The sequence below is a fragment of the Ammospiza nelsoni genome, chromosome 1 (genome assembly GCF_027579445.1).
Source record: "Ammospiza nelsoni isolate bAmmNel1 chromosome 1, bAmmNel1.pri, whole genome shotgun sequence".
Classification (NCBI taxonomy): Eukaryota; Metazoa; Chordata; class Aves; order Passeriformes; family Passerellidae; genus Ammospiza; species Ammospiza nelsoni.
Window position 1 is genome coordinate 106,033,137 of NC_080633.1, and position 14,232 is coordinate 106,047,368.

At 39.1% G+C, this 14,232-nt stretch overlaps 1 protein-coding gene across 1 annotated transcript in view; it reads left to right on the top strand.

Annotated features, from left to right (window-relative positions):
* The window catches only part of COLEC12 (collectin subfamily member 12), a 104,122-nt gene that overhangs the window by 79,008 nt on the left and 10,882 nt on the right, over nucleotides 1-14,232 (top strand). Inside the window, exons 3-4 of the mRNA XM_059466965.1 lie at nucleotides 5,857-5,979; nucleotides 12,138-12,236. Of these exons, the coding sequence (XP_059322948.1) occupies nucleotides 5,857-5,979; nucleotides 12,138-12,236 (222 nt within the window). The remainder of the gene's footprint in view (nucleotides 1-5,856; nucleotides 5,980-12,137; nucleotides 12,237-14,232) is intronic.

Here is a 14,232-nt window from a genome sequence, read left to right on the forward strand (position 1 = left end):
TGTGCTAGATATTTTTTCCAATGGCATTGTAAAAATCTGATGATTAAGTTAAGCAGGCTGTTGCAATCCACCTGGCCACAAGCCAGCACTGCACTATTTGGGTGAGCAGGACCACTGCCATTGTGGAGACAGGGCTTGCCAAAACTGTGGAACGGGAGGAGGTGTGGATCTTTACACATTAGCTAGGAAATATATAGGACATCTATTTACATGTAGCTCAAATTACAGCATTTACAGTGTGAGAATAGACTCTAAACTGAAGAAATTAGTTTTATCTCAAAGGAATAATTTTAAAAGGCATGAAGCAGTTTCAATTTTTGCCGTTATAAAGAACAATTGTTTTCTGAAGTAGGCCAGCATATGGAACTATCAAACCATCAGTTTTGTTCACTCCAACAAAACCATTCCTGAAGGATCACGGGAATTGTTTTTGTGAGGGGTAGGTTAATAACCTGTGACACAGTACAAAAGAGAAGACAAAAATGTCGCTGTGAATTTTGTGGCTGGCTGGATCCCGTAGTCTCAAACCTATACAAAGTTATTATTGTCAAAGATGCTGTTGCCTGCTTTTTCTTAGTGTGCTGATATAATATGCTGGGGTTTTATCATTACCAAAGCTTCTCTGTAAAAAAAATACACTCATTTTTCCATATATTTGAACATAATTATGTTTATGTGTATGTAAATATGAAAACACTTATATGCCTGAACTTAAAATCCTCTCTGTCCTGTGAGACAAACTTCCTTTCATAATTGCTAGTCATGCATATTAGTAAACACCTACCATTTTACACTTGGGTGCCTGAATTTAAGCACTTTAAACCAGGTTTTTCAAAACATTTAGGTATGTAAACCTAGAGATGGATTCCTCATGGGATCACCTACTTTTTGCTATGAGATAGACACCACTGGGAGCATGTTGCAACTCTGCAACGTTAATTACATCTCAGTATTTGACTCCTAGTTACACACTGAAACACAGAATGGTTCATGCTGGAAGGTAACCCAAAATCATGTAGTTTCTGCCTCCCTGCCATGAGCAGTGCCACCTTCTAGGGCAGGAGTCCTGAATTAGAAGTATATAGTTTGCTCAGGTCCCTTTAAATATAGGTATTAGATCCACTGCTGTTTTGAAAACATTGACTTTGAGAAAACAATCATTTGAAGGCTGCAAAGTAGGCTTGCAGTCTTCCTTTTGTTATCTCTTTTCAGTGAATCACACAGGGGAAGCCCCCTCCGAACTAATGTATTTTCATTTCCTGCACTGCATTTCTTTATCTTATCATTATTATTCTCATTTCTTGTCGGGGTTATGAAGGAAACCTTGCATCTTTGTCAAAATTGATTTGCTAGCAGAAATATTATGAGGCCACTTATGATCCTGCAGCCAGAGCCAAGAAAAGAGCAGAGAGGCAAATACTTGTAAGAGAATTATTCAGAAAATTTTTTAAAAAGTGTGTGCATGTCTTATTCCAGTGTTCAAAGATGTGCTCCTGAAGTGTAATACAGTTGAGGAGTCAGGTATTTTGTAAGGTGGTTACAAAGAGCAAAGCTATCTAGTGTCTCATTGAAACCATGGAACAAAACAACAACAACAACAACAACAAAAATCCCCCAAACAAATAAAACCCAAAAAACCCAGGTCCTCCTTCAGCAAAACCTCTTCTTGGAGCCCAAAAGGAATCTGCAGATGTATACCCCCTGCGTGAGAACAAAGTCTTCAGTCCCTGGAATGCAATGCTATAAAAACAAATACTACAAAGCCTGGTAACAGGGGGATGTCTCACTTGCATATTTTTTTGTGAGCATTTTGGTTTGCAGAGAAGGGGGTCCCCAAAGCATGTGAGCCAGCAGGATCTCTTTGTACTAGGTTGCTGTCTGTTTGGCCAGATGTCTTCCCAACAGTGAGGCAGAAAAACCAGAGCTCTTATTAAAATAAGTCAGAGAAAGGAATGGAAAAAAGCATATGTCCAGTGAAACGAGGCACATTGTGTCCCATCTGATATTTATTAAACATTGATCAAATCAGCAGTGAGAAATGCACGTCATGCGGAAGTGACCCCAGCTCCCTGGGTTTGGAAGGCAGTGACAAATGTCTGGGAGCAGAGCAGCATTGAAAACACGTGTGCAGGACACAGAGAGGAGTGTGCTGCACTAGGAGCATCACTAACAGATGGAGAAGAGCTCACTTGAGCTGAGAACGCCCTTTTGCAGGTTTACATTTGTTCTGTCAATGGGATGTGTGTGTAGGGCCTTTCCCTTTCCATTTAGTCTGCAGCTTTCTAGATGGAATGTGATACATCTCCTGGAAGAATTCTGCATTTTTATCTGTCAGTCATAACAGCAAGCAGTCTAGTGGATAAAACTGGGGAACTTCTGCCAAATAAAAGCCCAAGCATGGGATCCTTCAAGGCTCAACTCACAGCTTTTGTGGTAAACCTGCATGATGTTATGCCAGCCTGCTGGGTTTTGTGTAATCACAGTAAGCATTTTTAATTGACTCACATTTGTTGTTGCTTAATATTTTGGCTATTACATCTTTTGAGAACCACCTTTGAATAAAAATGTGTCTTCACAACATGAACTAAATGCATCTCCTATATCAAAACAATCTTATTTGGGCATGATTCTTAAGTGAGGTAGTGGGGATAAAAAATAGGGCAAGCTGAAGTCAGGGTGTGTGCTTGGGAATTTGGGGAGGTCTGATTATACTGGAGTTCATCCCTACTCAGAGAGGGTTGCATTCATGGCTTTTGCATGTAGCCTGATGTATTTAATTGCTCAGAAAGACATCAGAATGAGTCTTCCAAATCTCTTCTTCAAGGGGTACCTATATATGGTATTTTTGCGGTAGTTTTTATGTTTAGTAAACTAGCAGCAGAGTTAAGCACTACATGTTTGTAATAAAGAGCAAATATAATTTATCTGAAAGACTTTACTGTATCCCAGGTAAAAGAAAACGAAAGACCCTGTTATAGCTCCCTGGCTTTTCACTCCAGCCCTGGACCTGGGTCATGTTAGATGAGGGTAGCAGGGGTTCATTGGCAATCAGAAGTAGTTTTAGGCTGACAGGCAGAAAGCCCCAGTAAGGAATGCAGTGCAGAGTTCCAGGCCAGTTAGTTAATGGAATCACTCCAGCCTGTATGATTGTTTAAGTATGATGTGCCTGTGTTATTGATACCAACCGTGCTGGGCTGTAAAAGGATGGAGAGGTCTGGCTTTTGTTGTGGTGCTGTTCTGGTGTCAGTTTGAAACACACAGAAACAAAAAGTTATGAAAAGCTGAAGTGCTGTTTTATTGAACCAGAGGTAGAGTGGGTTGAGACAAGTGAAACTGGATCCCTGTGAAGCACTGGAACATAGATGATGCTTGATGCTGAACTGCAATACACCCAGTGACATCGGTGAAGTTTCAGCTCATTACACTACCCAGGAAGCCGGAGTACAATGACAGAAAGCAGGTCATGTCATAAAATGAGTCATCTGACTATGAGACACTTATCAAGTGAAACTTTTCATTGGCAATTGCTGCCAAAGGCTTTGTTTTTACTTCTGCCTTTCTCTGTGTTTTGTACCTCTGCAGTCCATCATTTTTCCCAGATTAGTATCTAGGCCTGCTTCAATTAACATTAAAATAAGGAGGATCAAGCTTTCTGTTTGTCTGAGTATTTAGAAAGTGAATGTGATGTGAGTTTTGCCCCAAACTTGTTTTTGGATATGTGGACTCTTAAAGACAACTAGATTGGAATTTTAAATCCTTCCATGAGAAGGTGCCTTGCATTTAGGGCACAGGGGTTCAATGAGCCCATTAGTACTGGCTAAGACCAGCAATATGGTGCTCCAGACACCACCAAGTTCCCACTGTGAGATCATTTCAGTCTCTAAATACCTATTGCAAACCTTTAGAAAACTGCACTTTCCCTTTCCTGCTTTTTCAGCAGCTAGAGCTTCCTCACCGGCAAACTCCTTGAGACCAAAGCAAGCAAGTCAGCCCGTGCATCAGGATCCATAAGCAAACCTGACTACTGAAATATGGACCCTTCACCTTTTCTTTTGTGGTGCAGGAGTTACCCCCCTTCCAAATCCAAGTCACCAATAAGTGGGCTATGGAGCTGCCTGTCTCTGTGCCAGCTCCCTCCCTTCTCACCCCACACGCAGAAGAGAAGCCTTAACCCTCTGGAATTTCTGTTCTTGAGTTTATGCTTACAAGCCTTTGTCTCATTTTCCCATAATGTTCCTGAAAAAAGAACCAGATGTTCCCAGCTGGTCTTATGCCTAAGCCACAAGGAGCCCAAATCATGGCATCACTTTCATCACATGGCAACAGAATGTGATGTCACACCTGAAAAGTTTAGAAAAAACATGTGATGATGTAATGTGGAAAAAACCTGAAAAAGATGCATTTCCACCTTAACCACAGCGAGTATATATGTGCAGAGAAGATTGAAGAAAATGCCTTGTCAAATAAATTTGTGTAAATCCTCTTCCTCAGTTGCTCCAATATGGTAATCCTTCCTTCTTCAAGTACCTTAGCTTTAAAGGAAGCCATTGGAAAATGTCATTGGAGAGAGAAATGCAGTTGACCTAACTCATGTTGGTCACCCATCCTTCTTGAACCCAGGGGAAGTGGCCTGTGCTTTTCTCTTAAAAAAAAAAAAAAAAAAAAAAAAAAAAGAAAAAGAAAAAACCACTCTGTAGAAGGTTATGAGTTTGGAAAAGTAAAATCATCTGTGTGTTAGGCCTTGGGGGAAATAAAAGTTATTCATAAAAAGCTGCAGAGCAAGTTTTGATTAGTTAAGTAATCTGGTACATAGAATTTATTAGAGCTTATAGCTTTCCTGTGGGACTCCCCTAATAGTACACAAATAGAGTGAATATCAAAGAAATGCATTTTCTGACAGACACAGAACGTTAGGTTAATCCTGGCCTGCTTAGTGCACCTTGGAAAGATGGATAAATCCCGTCTGTTTCTTCCAGCACATCGCTCCAGTTTTCAGGTTTTTACACATTTGTGCTTCTGATTAATAACCCATGCTCCCAACAATCTTGAGCTATTCCCAAGGACCACAAAAGAGGAAAATAGGAAAATTGCTTCCATAATAGACTCAAAGATACCAAGCTGTTCTGGAAAAAAGTTTAAATATAGACTAGTATAGCTCTGTTTTCTTTCATCAGTTTGAGGCCATTTTTCTTAACTTGTCCATAAAGAGAAATTCACCAGCACTTTTTCTGTGGATGAACAGATCACTGTATCAGTAAAGCATCTCTTCTTTCTGTGGAAATAGTGTTCTCCAAAACCCCCCAAAAATATGCAAGAAGTCTCATTGTGGAAAGAAAGTGTTTGCATGGTAACTGTCTGTGGTGATTGTCACAAAGCAGAACTACTCCTACCAGTCTTTCACAATGCTCTTTTTTTCCTGTGGTTTTTTTCTGCCAGAACATTTATTGTGTCCTATTGCCCCCATAGGGATACCTAATGCTAAGAAAGAGCTGCTGCAGTGTGATGCCTGACAGAGGAGATGCTAATAAAGGTTTTATTTCCAAAACTCACCAGAATCTTGTTAGCACAATCAGAAAATAGCCACCTTCACAGGAAAGCCAGAGGTTGTCCAGTGAAGCAGAACCTACTTTTCTTACACATGCTAAAATCCCAAAGTGATTGTTTCACAGAGCAGATCTTCTAACCACTGTGATTTTTTATCCTGGCAGCACAGGCAAATAGGTACCCCATATGTAAACATCACCTGCTGAGATAAATAATTTGCTCTTTAGAAAACAGAGGAAAGGAGATGAGGAGAGAAACCCAGCAATGTGTTCTTTGCCATTGTTTTAAATTTCTTTAAATTTTCTGTTGCAGGTATTCAGGAGGGGAGCCAATGTACCAAGTGTAAAAATAACTGGGCACTGAAGTTCTCCATCATCTTATTATACATTTTGTGTGCCCTGTTAACAATCACAGTAGCCATTCTGGGATACAAAGGTATGTATGCATTGAGACCAACATTTCACTTTCAGACAAGTGTCCAAACACGTTGTCACTTATTAGCTAGCCAGGCAATTTGTCACATTTTAGCCTAAATATCAGTACTTGGGCAGTGTTGGCTTTTTGTATGTACATAACAACAAACTGCAACATTAGAATTTGACTTTCAAATAACTGTGAATTTTTGAAACCAGATTAGAGATTTGAAAGGGAAGTTGAAACAAAATGATCATTCCTCCACCAAGAAGGAGTACCAGAAGACACAAAGCTGTGTAACATGTGCAACAGCCAGGAATATCTTACTAATATAATATTTATCACAGGAACAAAATGTAGTATAAATATTAGTTTGAAATATCTAGAAGAAGAAAAATTAAACCAGGAGGTACCAGTGTATTGACTATTCACAATAATTGTGATGAACAAAGACACTTAGATGCTTTTAACAGTAATTTCAAAGATTCTGGTAGTTGAGCAACCCAGTAATGGAGAGAATTTCATTTATGCAAGTCATTGGTTGGGCACACTGGGAAACATGGCTTAAAATTCCCATAAATCCTTATCACGAATTAACTGCAGCCACTTGGGCATTTATAAAAATGTTTTGATGTAAACACCTGCTTACTGTGCAGTTACATCTATAATAAGTTAAATAAATAAGATGTGAATTTCTGGCATGGAAAGGAAAGTGAACAACATCATTGTGAGCATTATAACAGGGCTTCACAGCTTGTTGCAGAGAAAACCAAGCTAGTTCTAAATTACCTGTCTGAGCATGGCTCTGAGAGTAGCTTCAAAACCCCTCCAAGGAGCTGAGTAAATATTCATGTGATTAGCATGCAGTGTGTCCTGTGCTGCCAACAGCTGCACTCATAGCAGAGCTGACATCACCTCTGGTCCTTTGCCAGGGAAAGAAAAGGAAATTGTAGAAATAGAAAGGATAAATAATTATTTAAGAGGATTTGGCACAGTTTTGAGTGGGAGAAAATTAAAACTGTTTTGTTTAGATGGAAGATTTATCCAGGGAAAAGAGAGAATGTGAGGAACAGATAGAGAGACTTAGGTAATCTTGTTTCATGATAAACCAGACAAAAGGTGGTAAATTAACATCAAATGTAAAAAAAAAAAAATGCAGTACATCTATGTGGATACATCTCCTGAAGTAACTGGTCTCTGGAAGTCAGATTTTGAGGGACAAAAAGCCTTCCAGGATTCAAAAATTTATTATTGATCTAAGATGATTTGGTCAAATGGATTAGGGGAGGCCTTTTGCAGATATAAATCTGCAGAAATCTGCTTACATCAGATGAGAATGGGGTCTCTCCCAACTTAACCCAGCCACTAAACGACTGGAATTTAGCAGAATTTCCCTCAAGAGTTTTACATAAAACTATCATTTCTGGGGCTTCTCAGAGCCCTCACTCAGCATCAGATGCAGCATATCAAGTTGGAGAAACTACTGTTCTTTATCTTGCTTTGGCAAATGATTTACATGTGTGGAGGAGGCAGAATCAATAAGGAAACTGTCCAGCAGACTTTGGGAGAAAGATTTTGTCTTCCTCATTTCAATCTAGTTTTCAAGCTTATTTATCTGTGGGGGCTGCTAGCACCATCTTTTCCCCAGGCTTTGCTCTTTACTTGAGGCCCAAACTTTGCTTCACTCATTTCTAAACTTACTTCTTTGAATGAGCAGTCACTCATCAGGGATGAGTCTTTCTGCCACAGCAGTACCAAATCACAGCTATCCAGGACAAGGACAAAAGAATTCCCTCTTCAAAAAATAAATGGAAAAGGGATTGTAGGAGGGTGGATAATGCATATCTTGCTCGCAGACCCTAAGACATTTTGGTGACCACTGCTCACCAACTTGGTGATTGCAATATTTGAATGCCAAGGAAAAGAGAAAAAGAGACAAAAGTCTTGTTGAATCCAAGCATTCTTCTGTAACACCATGCAGCAAATGGTCATATGTCAGACATTAATTCTGCCCTTTGTACCTGCAGTTTCAGAGCTTTGTCTTCAGTGTACCTACATGGTAATTTGCAGAAAACATAAGTTAGATAAACATAAGGTAGATAAAACCCCAGCTGAAAGTACACATTCAAATTAATTACTGCAACAGTTTTTATTGTTGAGAAAGGATTAGGCCTTAAAGGAAGAACAAAATTCAGAATAAAAGTATATTGTTCTCGAACTCGCCTCTCCGTATCAGAATTTGGCTTCTCTTCTTTACTGCAACATTACACTGGAAGAAGGAATTCTGCTGGCATCAGGGATTCTTTCAGTCTCTTAGCTAAGTTTCCATTAAATTTGCCTCCCACACTTATGTTTATAAAGCCCAAAACTACTTTTAAAACTTTCATTTCCTACATTGCATTTAAATATCCTTTGTGATTTAAAACATTAAAACTACTAATCAGTGGATTAAATATGGCAAGCAAAAAAATAACTCAATGGGAGGCAAAGTCAACACAGAACAAACCTCCAAACTAGTGGTAAAAATTATATAGTATGTTGGAGAACCCTGAAACCAAAACATGAATGAATAACAAGGAAACAAACCATGAAGGAATAACTAGTCAAGTTTAGTATTCTTCTGCTTTGAGAAGACAAATTGTTGTTTAAAACACTAATAAAGCAACCTGCAATTTTTGTGCATACTTTATTAAATTAAATTAAAAATACAAAGTTATAATTTTTCTGGCACCAGCTGGTGTCAGATTAGTCTATTGAAGATGAATGATCTTCCTGTGGCTTGTTCTAGTAAGAGAATGCTTGCAGGCTGAATTTCTGGTAGTTTTTATTCTCTAGTCAGTCCTTGTTTTTAAGTTTCTTGAGTAACGCCCACCATGACTTTCATCTGCTTCTTTTATCTGTCTCCCAGACATAGTTTGCCTGCCATTACCTGGGGCCAACACATCCTGGTGAAATGGCACATTTTGTCATGGTGGCTTAGTTGCAGACACTCCTCACTGTTCTGGTCAGCAACTACTTGAAATTTTGGCTTCCTTTAGAGGATCTTTGCCACATTTTCCACTGTGATCTTGTCAGGAATTGAGATGACAATGCAGAGAAACCAAGCTGTGAATTAAGGTGAAGTTAACCAAAAGCAAGTTAAGACATACACAGCTTTGCCTTTTTAAGAGCGGGCAGATTGTTGGGAGCAGCAGAGTGGCCTTTTGTGTGGGATATTACGGCTGTTCTGCCTGTTTGCCTTTTTCTGGAGAAGGTGGAAAGTGGCTGTTCAAGTCTGGGACACTCACTAGAGGCTGACTTCCACTTCTAAGAGTGTTCCACACACTCACATATCACTGAAGACTCCATCCAGAGATGATAGTGGGAGTTACTACCAGGGAAGGAAAGACATTCCCAGTAACAGGACCTTTAGTCCACATGACCTCTTTTGACACCAAGAACAAAAAAACACAACACTGGCCTCTCGCTACTCACTACTCTCCCAAATTCATCCTTTCCGCTTGCAGGGCAATAGCAAGAAAAGCAAATAAGCTACAACTTGCTTTGGGAAGGAGTTTGGGCAGGGGATCAAATTCCCCAAACCCATGATTTATTTGACCATAAGATCCCACCCCAATATAAAGCAAATACATGCATTGGTTTATCTATGGGATGGCAGCTTAGCCCTTGAGCTAGCCCTGCAGTCAGATTTGCAGAGACCAGCAGATTTGTTTCTGCTGTTGGAGTTCAGTGGCTTCGGGTTTTTTCACTTTGAACAATGAAAATAGCATATGCTGTTGTATAATTACTTCTGTTCAGTCTCATTTAACTGCCAGACAACTACTTATTGATAGGATTACTACTGTTTTGTTTACATTTGCTTTGGACTCTTCAGGGTTAAATTTTAACTCAAGCTTCCAGTGTTAGATTTCATTCAGCCATGAAAACATACTTGTTATATGATAGTTTAGTTTTACAAACTTCAGATCTAGCATTCATTTGAACAGCAAAAGGAAGAAATTACATTTTTCTACATCAAAACTAGCATTCATTTGGACAGCAAAAGGAAGAAATTACATTTTTCTTTTAATTACTGATAATATATCTTCATTTTCCTACTCCAAGTGTGTTGTATAACTGGGGAAACAGTTGAATATTACACTAAAACTGAATTAACAAGAACCATAGGCGATGTGACATTGCTAGTCAAGGCACAGTTTCAGCAGAAACACTTGAATTAGGCCTGCTTTTTAAATACAGATGATTTCATAAGGTCCCTCTAAGTGCCCAGAGTGAGCCATGCCCTGGCAGTGACTCTCTGTAGACAAAGGAGAACACCACAGACTGAACAAGGAGCCAGAAGGAAAAGCCAAGTCCTCACCCCCTCTGTATGTGATGCATAGGCATATACATGCATCAGTGGAGTGTCAGAAGTAGCTGAAGGACCTTTGTTGATCTGGGCTCCAGCCTGGAAGACAGCAGGGCAGGACAAACAGAGAATCAACTCTGGTTTCATTTAGGAAAAATGGCATATAGCATTTTGACAACTTTAATGGGCAGAAGAACCAGTGAAAAATTAGTGCTATAATGGGGAGAAAAATGCTTTCTAAAGCTGAAGATATTGAGCAACTGTCTCTCTGAAAAAGCAAAGCCTTTATTGTAGTCTGGGTCTGGTGTTTAGCAAGCAATCTGTCATCATCTCAAATACAGAAAGCCACACTCTGCACAAGCAGTAGAGTCTCTCTTTTACTGGCTTTTTAGCAGCCTAGAAAGGAGCAGGCAAGTAATTCACCAAAGGCTGTATGGTCTCTCTGAAGACCCTGAGACTTTTTCTCTGTTGTAACTCAGTGATGTTCCATCAGATAGTCTTGATCTGTTTTTCTTATGTTGGTTTTGGGGAAGCAGTAAAAGCCTCCAGTGTAACTGTGGTACCCAGAATCAGAAAAACAAATGTAAATGCTAATAAAGAAGGAGCATCTGATGGACTACACTTTAAAGGTCTGGGATTCGCGTGGTTGCTCATGAGCAGCAAAAGATTGCTAAATTTCACTTCTTGGGAAAACCCAAACCTTTACATAGCAACATTTTTATGAGACTCTTTCCTAGCTGCAGATCATTTCACAGACAGAAAGAGTTAGAGGTACCTCTATCCCACACATGTTTACAGAACCTCAAAAGATGGGAAACACTTTATTTCTCCTGTTTGAAAAAAAGGAGCTGGCACAATAACTTGTGTAGCCTCTCCAAGGGTTATTACAGACCCATTCTGCTCTCAGTGTAGCAAAAGGATGAAATAATCTCATGATGAGAAGCAATTTCTACTCCTAGTTGTGGCTTGAATGCAAAAGGCTGTTAGACAAAGTCTACTGTGAAATCTGTTGGCTACCTCTAGCCTTGCAAGAATTTCACATTTTTGCCACTGGAGGCTACCCCGGGCTGTTTATTTGTTGCTCTGCTTTTTCCATTCCCATATTAATTTCATCAAATAATTGAATATCTCAGTGACAATAAAAGTACTCTGGCATTACAAAATAAAGGGCACATCAGTCATAAATCTGAATGACCTGAATGACCATCCTTTCAATCTTAATGAGGCAGAATCATTTCAAGATTGCTTTGAGTGATCTGTACCATTATCAATATGTTTAAACCCCCCAAAACATTTAGTAATTCCTATCTCAGTCCTAAGTTTACTATCCAGGTGGTGCCTTTTACTGATGAAAAGGCAGAAGAAAAAAAAAGAATTCTTTTTAAGGAGAAATGCCTCGTAGGAAAATTAAAGGAAGATTCATTCACACATCTGAGCCTTTAGCAATCAATTTTCCTTTGCTACACAGTACTGTGCTGGAAGCATGGAAATACTGTTAAAAGAAAATTACTTTGTTTGTGAGGAAAACCCACAGAGAGGGATTTCCTCATTCAGGAGAGAGATTTCTCATGGGCAAAAAAAATCATTAGGGACTGCTGGAAGACTGAAGAAGTAGAAGAATTCTGGGTCCACCAGCAAATAGGAGCTCATCCTTCCGAGATTTCACAGAGCAACAGCAGTGTGTAATGGCAAGCAAGGCAATTTTAAGATGTTTTCTTTTTTTACTGTTTGGTGATAATGGTATGGGGTTTTGTTTGCTTTATTGTTTACTAGTCTTTTTTCATAATTTCCCTTTTCTTCTTTTCATAACACACTGTTCTCTCTCCCCTAGTTGTAGAAAAAATGGACAATGTGACAGGTGGCCTGGAAACATCCCACAGAAGATACACAGAAAAGCTCACAGAAGTGGAGAGTGATCTGAAGAAATTAGGTAATCTACCCACAAGCAAAGCCCCTTTGTATTATGGACCTGGGGTGTTCTCCTGGCAGATTGAGACAGGAAATTTGTCTGAAAAATCTCTGCCTATGACAAGATACAGCACTTCCATTCCAGTTTCTCAAGTACTTGGGAAAGTACTTAGAAATAGTTCAGATCAGCTCTACTTAGAAAAGCATTTTAAGAATACTTCAAAATTTACAGTTCCCACTGAAGTCACTCTGAAAGCATTTATATTTAAATAAACAGACACTTAAATGTTGTCCTCAGGAGAGAATCTTCTCTGAGGTAGAGATCTAAAACATAACAGAAGTTGTTCTACAGCACAAAAGCCTCTACATAAAATGAGCACCTGTCACCCACTCATCTTGAAGCTGCTTAGCAATTAAGATTCATTTTGCAAGGTACACAATAATCAGCTATTCAAAATTCTTATGTCTGAGGCAAGTGTATTACTTCCATAAATTATTTCTTGATCATCTCAGGGAATACAGGAGGTAAGATTGCTATGTGTTTGGGTATCCCAAGCACTATCAAAGTTCTCAATTTTCAGGAAGATGCAAAAAAAAAAATCATGGATAAAAATTCTACTCTCTAAGTGTACATTTTTACTTTTCTTCCTATACATACAGTTTTTATTGTAGAAGTATTAATAGACATATACATGCATGTGATTCTTGAGATAAATTTGGTCTAGCTTTGTAAATCATATATTGAGACATGTATTTCTAGGAAAACTTCTCTGCTTGCAGCTTGATTGTAAATTTTTACAACTTTTTTCTCTCAAAAAGGAGCTGGCTTCTAAAGTATTTGTACACTACATTTAGTTCAAAAATATGGGGTAATTCAGTGAGGTGTTCTTTTACTGACACATCTACAGAAGTAAATATTACACTTCTGTAAAGGTTGCTTGTGCAACCTTCTGGATTCTATTTGGGTTATTATATTATGCTGATTAAATTTTCATGACTTGGAGCACCTTTGCTTCTTTCATGGCGACACATTTTTGCACACTGCTGGATGGATGCTCAGTGAGATGCTCAGGATCATCCATTCACATTTAGGTGGCCTTGCCATGGAGGAAGTTAGGAAAGTTCTGGAGCAGTTTGAGTAGGAGACATAAAAGTAAGAGAAGTGCTGTAGGGCCAGAAGGATAAAAGCATGTGGTGAATGGAAGACAGGCCTTCAGGGATTAGCTGTATGAGGACCTGGCAGCTGTCAGAGCTGTGTGAGGAACACTGTATAATTTGAGCTACAGCCAAGAGGTAAACATGGAGTCAGAGCTGAGAAGATCTGGGAGTGAGAGAAATGGCAGGGAGAGGAACTGTGCTCAGGAAGATATCCATCCACAAAAGACTCCATAAACACTTCAGGCTGAAGTCTCACAAGCCATCCTTTGACATTTGCATCATGACTCATTCAATCACACCAGACAAAAGCACCATACACAGCTGTATTCACTGCAATTTATGAAAACCATACTGCTTTCTCTTGGCATCATCTGAAATAATGGACTTGAGACTATCTAATTCATAAATATAGCTACATGTAGATGAGGACAAAAATATATGGACTGTGAGCAGGATAGTGAAGTGATTGAGGTCAAGCAAGGGAGTCTTCCCTGAGAGCAAGTGTTGACTGCTATATTTCCTTGGTTTCTATGTCCTGGATGATAGGCTGTGCAGTCTCAAATGCTTCATCATACTTGGACAAGCTTCCAGAAGTATTCCATAGGGCAATGTAAGCACAGGCAGAGATGTTCCTCAAAGATTAAAGGTTTTGCCTTCCTCAAACTCAGAACATGAGGCAACAATAATGGCAAAATAAATGCCATTAAAAGCAATAGTAATGTATTAGAGAGAAAACCAGAAATATATCTTATCCTGACATATCTGAAGTAGCCTGCTGGCAAAGTTTTGTCTCTAATCCAGATTGCTTTAAAATAAGTACGAGAACTTAGTGAAAACTAAACCCAAGATTTTAAAAATTA